At 37.8% G+C, this 12,578-nt stretch overlaps 1 protein-coding gene across 2 annotated transcripts in view; it reads left to right on the plus strand.

Moving 5' to 3' along the window:
• The first annotated feature begins 1,773 nt into the window (after window positions 1–1,773).
• The window catches only part of ppp2r5eb (protein phosphatase 2, regulatory subunit B', epsilon isoform b), a 34,843-nt gene continuing 24,038 nt past the window's right edge, over window positions 1,774–12,578 (plus strand). For both annotated transcript variants that reach the window (XM_016442264.1, XM_016442263.1), the window contains exons 1-2: window positions 1,774–2,140; window positions 5,783–5,943. In XM_016442264.1, coding sequence (XP_016297750.1) covers window positions 5,787–5,943 — 157 coding nt within the window. In that variant the 5' untranslated portion in view covers window positions 1,774–2,140; window positions 5,783–5,786. The remainder of the gene's footprint in view (window positions 2,141–5,782; window positions 5,944–12,578) is intronic.

Consider the following 12,578-nt stretch of genomic DNA (forward strand, 5'->3'; position numbering starts at 1 on the left):
ATTTTAAATGTATTTATTCATGCGTTTATTTATTTTTTATATTTATTTATTCCCACATGTATTTATTTCCAGATTTATTTATTCATTTATTTATTTTTACTTTTCCGTGTGCAGCATGGAAATGAGGGAGGCGGTCCTTGCGGAGCTCCGGTGAATCATTGGATGACAGCTCATGCAGAAGGTCAGATCAAACTAACGATAGAGATCGGAGTTTGTGGGATCAACTGTAGAGTTGCAAGATATTTTCACAGATTCACGTTATGTCGAATTACACAGAGAAAATCGTGACTCCCAAAAACCAGTTGCACCAAAGGACCTAGTTAGACTTACGGTCTACTCAGGCTTACAATGCTTTTTTTTTATTTATTTTTTTTTTATTACAAAACTTGTAGAAACATACAGAAACACGGAAGCGAGTCATGAATATATTCCAACAAAAAGCAATTATAAAAATAAAAACAGAAAACAAATATTCTGTATTTGCATGTCAAATTAATTATTATCGATACATAAAAGTGCAAAAATAAACTTACATTTTTTTAGAAAAGTTGTCATAATACATCAAAAGTTTGGCACTCTTTTTGTTATTAGTAAGTCTAAGAGATGAAACGAGAGTCCAGTTCAACAAGAAAAGTGGGGAAAGACAAAGGAGATTTAAGCCATTTTTGCTTATGAATGAAGAATTTTGCATTCAATATAAGAAAATTAACAACATATTCAACAGATAATAGCTTTGGATTTTCATAATAAAAGATAACATCTTTGAGGACGAAGGTATGGGACACATTTGTAAGGTTAGAAACATAGGTGCTTAAGTCAACCCATAATTTGTTGGTAACACCACAATCAAAAAACAAATGGGCAGCGGTTTCCTCAACAAAACCACAAAACGAGCAAGATTCATCAACATTAGAATATTTAGAAATAGACAAATTAACGGGGTAAATTTTATGAAGGATTTTATAATGAATCTCCTTAACCTTGTTAGAAATGCAAAATTTACTTGGCAAAAGCCAGGCCTTTTTCCAATTTATATTTGTCATAAAGGAACCCCAATAGAATTTCCCTCTTTATTTGAAATTCAATGAAACAGCCCAGAGCGTCTCTGTTGCGTAATCAGCCATTCCCTGTGTACGCAATGACGTGGGTGCCTACGCGCGCGCTCTCGTCACTCATTTCCTGAAACACGTGAAACCGTAGCTGAGAGTAAAAGATGCCATATGATCCTGATGCTCGTGCGATGTGCTGATAGTTCACGCCAGGTGTGCTCTTCTTTGGAATGAGACGCTCCTCATATGGGCTGGGCTCTTATACAGGTTTAACTTCATTCCTGAAGAGATTGATTATTTCCTTTTCTTTTTCCCTGTCCAGACTGTCGCCATTCTGAATAAAGATGCATTAGTGCTATGACATTTTTTTTTTCTATTCAGTTCATTTTTATTTGTTTAGTGCTTTTCACTATAGATATAGCTTTAGAGGATGGTTTCTTAATAAACTTAGTATTGGCAAAGTGTTCAAGATTTAAATATTAATTATGTAGTTATTTTACTACATTGTAATAAAGTACATAACAATTAAAATAGTAGATCAATAAGATAGAATAGTAAGGTGACTCTCTTTCCTGCTCGCACACACCTCAACCCAACTTCTCTATTCATCGTTGGAGAAGCCTTAGAGTTTTTCCCGCCCATGCGTGGTGATTGACACCTACATCGTCCAATCATGTTCCGAGGAATCTTCAAACTGACCAATGGCGTGGCACTGTAGGCCCGAACCCGGCCCAGCAGACTAGAGCGCGTCCGTGTTATGTGTGCCATGGACTCAGCCCAGTAATATTGACAATAGGGCGAAAAAGGGACCGATATTCCCTAATAAAACATATTTTCTGGATTAAAATAACATATTAACGCGGTGTGTGGACATAAAGAGATACCTGGGGATGTTCGTATTTCAGCTGGATCCTTTTCTATCGTCGGAAATTTGAGTGTTTGATGGGATTATTGCTGTGGGTTTGGCAGTTTTTAAGGCCAAAAACCGATTTTGTGTCTTTCTTTTTCTTTTTCTGCTGCTTCAAGAGGCCTTGAAGGAGGAAAGACGGTTAAAAACACCCAAATCAGCTCCTCACATCGAAAACATCAAGGTAAATTAAATATTTGAATGGTTTTTGCCTATCCTGCTCAAGTTTAGGTCCGGTACGTTTTGGTGTTTCATATACCAAAGTAAATATGTCAAATAAATGAAGTTAAGGTCTAAGAACACTTTTTATACAGAGTTTGTTAGGGGTTGTGTACCTAAAGGGGAAAAAATGTAATCATGCTTTTTATATTTCTCACACATGTAAAGCAACATTTGAATGGGTGTATGAGTGAAAATCCGTGAAGAAAGCTTGTTCTTCATCTGTTTTTGTTTAATTGGTGTTCTGGAATGCAGTAGTTCTTTGTCAGCTGCTTGTGTGTGTGTGTGTGTGTGTGTGTGTGTAAATCATTAGGAGATCATGAACCTGCATCATCTGCACTCATATGGACTGTAGAATTTCAGAGGTTTCCACTTTTTTTTTCTCTGTCCTCTTTGAAGGAACCACAGTGCCAAACTGCTCTTGTGAATCTCCAAACTTTGTGTCTATTCATTACGGGCTAACCCACCAAATACAAGTTGTTCTGATCACTACTCCTCTATTCTTTGCCAACTTCTTGCTTTGGCTCAGTGGCACTGTGCCTCTGTGCCCTGTTTCCATGGTCTGGTTCATTTCAGCTGCCTGGCAGTTTGACAGTTGCAATATCTCATCACCAACAACAACACATGCATCCCACGAGTGGTTTACAGTAGGACTGGTTGTTTTGGGTGACCTTCAGTCAAAACCAATGGGAAAGGTTATCTCTAAATACCTGGTTCTAGAGATTAGGGCCAGGGCATCAGTGGCAGTGTGTTTTAGCTTAATGGCAGGGCATGAGTGTTTCGTAGATTGTGGTTGCTGGGTTTACTTCTTTGTCAGTCAATCCAGTGGTTAAGCCCTGGGATGTTTTTATACCTGCAGATCTTTATACAGGGCTGGATCGCTGAACAGCATGGACATTTGGGATTATCTCTCACTATATCATAAACTAGCTCAGTTGCACTGCAATAGAGATTGCTTGATTCTATCTATCTATCTATCTATCTATCTATCTATCTATCTATGTAGACAAAGATGAATTTTGTGCTAAGGTTACAATGGGCTGAGTAAGGGATTTAGTTTTTTCTTTTTTTGCAGAAGTTTGTTGTCTGTGTCTTGGTCTCATACAGAAATCTCAATGTGCATGTCAAACCAGGGTGAACTTTATAACAGGAGAGGAAGGAACATGGATCTTTTTCCTGCTCTACCTTATCATTCTTACAAATTTTTATGTCCTGGTTCTATTTCACCCCACAGTATATTTCTTTGCATAATTACAACTTTTTTTTAAATTTTTTTTTTTTACAGTAATTAAAATATGTATGCATTATGTTCATGTCAATTAAGTACTTTTTTCCTTTAGTTTCTCATAATATAATTTTTGCTATTACAGTAAAAACGTTGTAATATAAATCTTACATATGTTGGTTGTATTTGGTGCATTTATGTTGATTTCAAGGTTGATTTAAGTCACTGATTCATTTAAATGCAGCAAATACTACCAACACGTATTTTTTTATTTATGTTTTATATATGTTTTTAAAATAATTTATATCAGTTTTTGCATTGTGATAATGAGATTTCTGGTGTAAATGTGCTTTATGCTTTTTTTTTTTTTTTATAATCGCACAAAAATCGTGGGTGTTTTTTTTTTTATCAAATTATGTGTTGTGTTTCTTTCTGTTGATTTTGGGGTAAAATGTGACTTATCTCAGCTTTGGGACATTCTCAGAGTCTTAACCACAATGACTGCTTGTGTTAATTGATTTCTGCTGACCTTATGTGTTTTCGTCAATGTTCTCTTGTGTGATTGTTGCTTGCATTCATTGTTCTTGTACACGAGAGAGAAGGTTTATTCCTTTTACAGGTAGTGATACTGCCAGGCCTGTTGTTTCTGAGAACAGGAGAAGTGGCTCAGAAAAGGGATGACATTGTTTGTGGTGGGCTGCACAGTGCAGCATTATGGGATGTCATCAATAGACGTTGGCAGCATCTCACTCGTTTGATGTCTGCTAATTTAAACCTCTCAGACTGCAATATCAAAGTGCTCTGAATAGTCGGATTAAAGACCACACTGGTTTTGGACTGTCCAGTTCAGATAATCAGTTGAAATGTACTTTTCTGTGCAAATTAATTTGTGTCAGCTCAGAGATTTTGCTTTCAAAAGACACAAAATAACTGAGTTCAGTTCTACATCTATGACTTAAGCTTCTTGAGTTACACTAGCATGATCAGAGGAAATTTTAGGTGGTCTTTCTCTCCTTCTCTGCTTCCCTGGCCTGTTGTTTTTCTTTCTTCTTTCTCATTCTACCTGTTAATTCTGTGTGTTTATCTGCTTTGATATCATGCATGTAATTTAAGCTGACACCAGTAGACCTGTGAAAAAACCTGATCCAGACTTTTTCGGTCAACAGAATCCTGCTGTGTTCTACACACCTCCTTTCATTTTGTTTTGTTTTTTTGCTTATGAATTTGTTTTCATTCTGTTTTATCTTTCATCACAGTGTGCATTCCTGCCTTTATTTACATCTCCTGCCTAGATTTTCATTTTACCACCACATTTCCTTCCTATAGCCATTTGTGGTTTGTTTTATAATTACAGTTGCTTTTGAATTGCAAACTTCTTTGTCCGAAGGCATTAAAACAGGTCTGGATTTAGTGCTGCTTACACTGGACCTGCAAAACACAGACATAATGAAAATACACATACACATCACTGATCTGAAGACCTCAGTACAACTAATGGCTGTTTACAGTGCTGCTAGAGAGCAACTTGACATACTTTTTTATCTTGTTTTTCCACTGCACACTTAAATATCTGGAATTATTTAATCCATCATAGAACACTCCTGCCAGGTTCCTACAGAATCTGAGTTCACAGATATTGTTTTCTTTTGTGTATGTGTTGTTTTGCAGGAATAACTCGCTATTAATCATTATGTAATTATGTAGCCTGATTACTGTCAGTGACGGTAGGAGTGTGTTTACCTGTAAATATTTTGGTTCATAATTACTGAGTGCCTTGCAAATATTAGACTCGAGATGATGCAAAATATGTTTGTGTTCTCTAATTGTATTCATCTAAAAACTTTACAGAGTGATCATGTTAACGACTAACAAGCAGTTGTTTATAGCCATAGCAAATTAAATGAAGACGATTATGGTCATTATACAAACATTTGGTAGTGTTTATTTGACTGTCATATACTTTCATTCATTACTCAAAATCTGGGCTCTTATACATACACACAACCCACTAACTAAATCTGTAGCATTTATGACTGGTAAGTATTGTCCCAGCATTTCTGTGTAATTTTAAATGAAGATCAAAAGCAAAGTCAAATCTCGGAGACACTTCATGTAGGGTTGTTTCCAAACAAAACAGAGCAAATTAATCCATTAAAAATGGGCCGTTCCTTAGCATTGTTAGCAAAGTGAGCCTGGTGGCAATGGTCACTTCAAGGAAGTATTTTTAAATGTTTGTGATAATATGATCGTGGGAGGGGATTTATTTTGAAAGCTGAGGTTAAGATCTTATATTGGACATTATAACCCTCAGTTGTTCTCATGTGCCCAAGGACTATTGATGGGATATATTTTTACATTACACACCTCGCTCTCTTTTTCCAGGGCTATGTCCTCCGCAGCCACCACGCCTCCATCAGTGGATAAAGTAGACGGATTTTCCCGGAAGTCTGTCCGGAAAGCCAAGCAGAAACGTTCTCAGAGTTCCTCACAGTTCCGCTCTCAGGGCAAACCAATCGAACTCACACCTCTTCCCCTGCTCAAAGGTGACTCACTCACGATTACTAAATGCTCTCATAACCACTTCTGCTCTGAAATCACTTGAGCTCTGAAAGTCCCTGATACAGAGTAGAATATAATTCTGATTCAGACTGCTTCAGTGGTCTATAAAGCTTTACAGTAGAATAAGAATACAGATTTGCTGTAAATGTAGCATTTTTCTGAGGTCTCATGTGTGAACCGGACTCGTTGTCAACACGCTAGTGTTGTTTGCTTTATTAGATTAAGTTGTTCTTTAATAGTTATTGTTTTTTAATAGTTATCATTTATTGTGCATGTACACACATTCTTTGTGTTTGGTTCATGTGTTTGTAAATGGAAGGCATGTATCCCACATTGCATTGTGGATATGATTTCTCTGTGTGGCTGTGTCCTCTAGTTACACTACCGTTCAAAGGTTTGTGGTCTGTGTGTTTTTATAAGAAATCTCTTATGCTCACCAATGCTGCATTTATTTGATCAGAATTACAAAATTGTCATAATATGAAGTATTATTGCTAGGGATGCTCCGATCGATCGGCCGGAGATCGGTATTGGCCGATAATCACATTTTATGACTCGATCGGTACTCACTACACTTGGCCGATCTCACGAACCGATCACAATTTGATGACGTCAACGCGTGACGACGTACATGATGCGTGGGGACATAAATGATTTTGTGCCACAGTCATGTCATCGCCGGTGTGGAAATGCTATGCACACGTCTGTGGCGCGTTACGGCTCCATGGGAACCGGAGCTGATCGTGGCCACTCTAATGCTTGTGTTTATACCAGCCAGCCGCGGCACGTTTCTGAAACGGCTCTCCGCGCTGCTTGGCTAAAAATAGTCTTTTGTGAGTTGTCACAGCGTGGAGGACAGAACAAAACCTCCTCTGATTCGTAAGGTATAACGCTAACCTAACACGCTGATTGTGGGTTGCTTTTAAATTAACATTTATTTATAAAACAAAATATCTTCTTTGGCCATATTAGCCTATTCAATAGCATTAACACAGGCTTTACTCCTTTCAAACTTTATCTGGAATGTCACCGTTTCTGTCACTGCAACTTCCCGATCAGGCGAACGAACACACACACGAAATCGTCTGCCTCATGAAAAAATGTATTTAAAAAAAAATGTAGGCCTAGTTAATATTTTCATCATTTATGATTTATCCACTAGCGACCCACCCGCAAATAATCAGAATGAGAAGAAAACAGAGGTTTCCCCGGTAACGGCTATACACAAAGCAGCGCTGAGCTCACAAACGCTGCTTTATCAGGCATATAACATGCAAGATGAAATGAAAATGACATCGAAAATTTTCTAAAGATAGTCTTCCTTCAGAAATACAGTGATATAAAAACACCCGCGCCTCGTTTTGATATTTAAACGTGCAGTGCTCATGTTTATTCAACCAAGCCTTTTGGAAAATCGGTCAGTTTTGATATTGTGGCGAGCGCCACAAATAAATAAATGTATGGGAAACACATCCCACAGCACAAACACCTGAGCCCAACTTCAGTCTACTCATCACCTTAACTTTAACTGCGTTTGTAGCCGGCGCCATAGCCAGACTGATAAACAAACACAGACCAGAAGTTAACTTCGGGCCAGGCGCGTGCGTCCGATGAAACCGTCTATATAAAGCTTGAAGCATCAGAATCGGTATCGGCAGATCACCATGACAAGAAATCGGTACTCAGTATCGGCTGCAAAAATCCTGATTGGAGCATCCCTAATTATTGCAAATTAAAATAAGTTTAGGTAGTGTATATGCTGCACATTTTGGCAAATATGCACAGTACACATGCTGCAAATTGCACAGATAGTAAATGTAGTATGGGTAGTATGGTGTATGCAGTTTAAAATATAACCAGTTTTGCTTATGCATCATGGCTCTGTGCAACTTCAGTAACTTCAGTAAATTTTAGATAGTACATCTTGACTTGTCTGTGCTTGTTTAGGATGATGACTTGTACTCTTTACGAAGTACAGATCTGCAATATTTTCTGCTATCTGCTAGTAAACATTATGCAAATACTGTGGATTCAATTGTATTATAAATGTTTTTCAAGTATTTACTGAATCACCCTCAGTTGCTGTAGGAGACACAGAGACCTTCACAAACAAGAAAACAAACAGATGCAGAGACGTATCCAATGTTTTGTCACCCTGAAGCTTGCCTGAGAATTGTGGTGTTGGTGCTGGCAGACCTAAAATTAAATGAGGAGAGATCAGTGCAGAAATCTGTCCGTTTCACCGAAGGCTTACAGTTTTATGTCAGTTGGCTGTGTGTCTGAAGAGCTTGTTTTTGTGGAGCATGTGTGATGGAGTGAAAACGTGGGTGTGTGCAATCATGTGCCTTGCATTTGTCCATTGGTCTGACTTGCTTTTTCTTCTTTCTCCTTTAAAGTTAAAAAAACACACACACACACACCTTATAACAAGTGTCTAGGGCTGCACAATTAATAGAAAATATTGGAAATAATGGCTACTGTGATTAAGTAATCATAAGCGCTATTTTGAGTCAGTTTTCTATGTGACATAAAACAGTAGTTAAATTTCATTATCAAATTAAAAAAACGTAAATTACAGAATCAATAGAAATACTTAATGATTATAAATGATAACTGTGCATCCCTATTAGAACTGTAATATAACTTTTTTTCAGTGCTGCAAACATGTATTTTTTTTTAAAGAGACTGACTTATTTGACTAAATAACCTTTGAATCCATATTAGTGTGTTGAGTGGTCAAACAGGTTGATTTAGCTAGTATTTGTAGAGTGCGTCTGATTGGCCATTGCCACAGAGGCTTTGTCTGTTTACCTCTCATCATATATGAATGCAAAATACAATTGTTCACTCATCAAAGAACAGGCTGTTGTCAGATTCACCTGTTTCATGTCAGACATTCACTGCCTTGCCTAGAAAATGACTGTGTTCTGCATGTGATGCGCATGCACTATTAAAGATATTGACTAGATAGGTCAGCTCTATTCATTGATGGACTAAGAAATGGAGCAGGAGTGACTGAACGTGTTTCTATTCTATACTGATGACCTTTACCCCCTGCAGAACGCTCAGTAAGGATTACGGGAAGGAGGGATCAAAGTATCTCATTCCCTACAGGGTTCACTCCCTCAAAGGTCACAGAGATGGTGTGTGAGTGATATGATAGGCTAATTGCAGTCATGTTTTAGTGAAGATGAGGTTCATAGCCTAGTACTAGTCACGAGCATGATAGCCAAAATATGAATTTTACAGTTGTGTTTTTGTACATTGGCAGCTGTTGTGTATTTGTAAAATAATGTTTAAAGAAATAGTTCACCCAAAAATTAAAATTTGCTGAAGATTTACTTACCATCAAGCTATCCATGATGTTGTTTTCTGAACAAATTATGAGAAATTTAGTCTTACATCACTTGCTCACCAATGGATTCTTTGTTCTCATATCTTGAATTTTCATTGCGTATAACTGAATTTATCGCTGGGACGATAAATCGATGCAGAATCGATTCGTGGGTCGATTCTGAGATTTTCAGAATGCATCGCGATTCCTCTGGAATCGATTCTGAGCTTATATTTTAACAGTAGATGGCGCTCTAATCTAGTTTTTATATGCACACTGAAATGCTCATGAAGAAGAGCGCTGAAGAGCGCTTGTCAGAGTTGCCAAGTCCGTGTATTATACGCGACTTTGTGCTTCTTTTTTTGTAAAGTTGCGTGAAAAAGTCGCGGGTTGCGGTTTTTTGGGCTTATTTTAAAAAATATGGTTACTTGTTAGGAAAACCTGACAAGCAACTTCGTTTCTTTTCATTTATGTTCACTGTATTCTCTAGAGCCCGTGCTCATGTTTATTCAACGAAGCCTTTTGGAAAATCAGTCAGTTTTGATATTGTGGCGAGCGCCATAAATAAATAAATGTATGGGAAACACATCCCACAGCACAAACACCTGAGCCCAACTTCAGTCTACTCATCACCTTAACTTTAACCACGTTTGTAGCCGGCGCCATAGCCAGACTGATAAACAAACACAGACCAGAAGTTAACTTCGGGCCAGGCGCGTGCGTCCGATGAAGCATCAGAATCGGTATCGGCCAATCACCATGACAAGAAATCGATACTCAGTATCGGCTGCAAAAATCCTGATTGGAGCATCCCTAATTATTGCAAATTAAAATAAGTTTAGGTAGTGTATATGCTGCACATTTTGGCAAATATGCACAGTACACATGCTGCAAATTGCACAGATAGTAAATGTAGTATGGTAGTATGGTAGTATGCAGTTTAAAATATAACCAGTTTTGCTTATGCATCATGGCTCTGTGCAACTTCAGTAAGATTGTAACATTTTAGATAGTACATCTTGACTTGTCTGTGCTTGTTTAGGATGATGACTTGTACTCTTTACGAAGTACAGATCTGCAATATTTTCTGCTATCTGCTAGTAAACATTATGCAAATACTGTGGATTCAATTGTATTATAAATGTTTTTCCAGTATTTACTGAATCACCCTCAGTTGCTGTAGGAGACACAGAGACCTTCACAAACAAGAAAACAAACAGATGCAGAGACGTATCCAATGTTTTGTCACCCTGAAGCTTGCCTGAGAATTGTGGTGTTGGTGCTGGCAGACCTAAAATTAAATGAGGAGAGATCAGTGCAGAAATCTGTCCGTTTCACCGAAGGCTTACAGTTTTATGTCAGTTGGCTGTGTGTCTGAAGAGCTTGTTTTTGTGGAGCATGTGTGATGGAGTGAAAACGTGGGTGTGTGCAATCATGTGCCTTGCATTTGTCCATTGGTCTGACTTGCTTTTTCTTCTTTCTCCTTTAAAGTTAAAAAAACACACACACACACACCTTATAACAAGTGTCTAGGGCTGCACAATTAATAGAAAATATTGGAAATAATGGCTACTGTGATTAAGTAATCATAAGCGCTATTTTGAGTCAGTTTTCTATGTGACATAAAACAGTAGTTAAATTTCATTATCAAATTAAAAAAACGTAAATTACAGAATCAATAGAAATACTTAATGATTATAAATGATAACTGTGCATCCCTATTAGAACTGTAATATAACTTTTTTTCAGTGCTGCAAACATGTATTTTTTTTTAAAGAGACTGACTTATTTGACTAAATAACCTTTGAATCCATATTAGTGTGTTGAGTGGTCAAACAGGTTGATTTAGCTAGTATTTGTAGAGTGCGTCTGATTGGCCATTGCCACAGAGGCTTTGTCTGTTTACCTCTCATCATATATGAATGCAAAATACAATTGTTCACTCATCAAAGAACAGGCTGTTGTCAGATTCACCTGTTTCATGTCAGACATTCACTGCCTTGCCTAGAAAATGACTGTGTTCTGCATGTGATGCGCATGCACTATTAAAGATATTGACTAGATAGGTCAGCTCTATTCATTGATGGACTAAGAAATGGAGCAGGAGTGACTGAACGTGTTTCTATTCTATACTGATGACCTTTACCCCCTGCAGAACGCTCAGTAAGGATTACGGGAAGGAGGGATCAAAGTATCTCATTCCCTACAGGGTTCACTCCCTCAAAGGTCACAGAGATGGTGTGTGAGTGATATGATAGGCTAATTGCAGTCATGTTTTAGTGAAGATGAGGTTCATAGCCTAGTACTAGTCACGAGCATGATAGCCAAAATATGAATTTTACAGTTGTGTTTTTGTACATTGGCAGCTGTTGTGTATTTGTAAAATAATGTTTAAAGAAATAGTTCACCCAAAAATTAAAATTTGCTGAAGATTTACTTACCATCAAGCTATCCATGATGTTGTTTTCTGAACAAATTATGAGAAATTTAGTCTTACATCACTTGCTCACCAATGGATTCTTTGTTCTCATATCTTGAATTTTCATTGCGTATAACTGAATTTATCGCTGGGACGATAAATCGATGCAGAATCGATTCGTGGGTCGATTCTGAGATTTTCAGAATGCATCGCGATTCCTCTGGAATCGATTCTGAGCTTATATTTTAACAGTAGATGGCGCTCTAATCTAGTTTTTATATGCACACTGAAATGCTCATGAAGAAGAGCGCTGAAGAGCGCTTGTCAGAGTTGCCAAGTCCGTGTATTATACGCGACTTTGTGCTTCTTTTTTTGTAAAGTTGCGTGAAAAAGTCGCGGGTTGCGGTTTTTTGGGCTTATTTTAAAAAATATGGTTACTTGTTAGGAAAACCTGACAAGCAACTTCGTTTCTTTTCATTTATGTTCACTGTATTCTCTAGAGCCCGACCGATATATCGTTTTGCCGATATTATCGGCCGATATGAGCCTGTCGCCAATATATCGGTATAGGCGAATATGTCGCCGATATGAACATTTTTTTTACAGGACATATAATGCAGATAAAATGCTTGAAATGGTGTAATTGCTTAGTTTGTCCAGCAGAGCACGCTCCATTGTTTGCTACTGGCGACCTGGATGAAACGCTTTAAAGCTTAAGTCTATGGAAAACCATTGAAACTTTGAACGGCCATATCTCCGTAACGGCGCGGCGAATCCGCGCCAAATTCGGGGGATCTCTTCAGCTCAAGGAACCCTCTCGAACACGAATCGAGTGTACGTCTCGAGGCCCTCTTTCGAATGAGACC

This window comes from Sinocyclocheilus anshuiensis, unplaced genomic scaffold (genome assembly GCF_001515605.1).
Source record: "Sinocyclocheilus anshuiensis isolate Anshui unplaced genomic scaffold, SAMN03320099.WGS_v1.1 scaffold487, whole genome shotgun sequence".
Lineage (NCBI taxonomy): Eukaryota > Metazoa > Chordata > Actinopteri > Cypriniformes > Cyprinidae > Sinocyclocheilus > Sinocyclocheilus anshuiensis.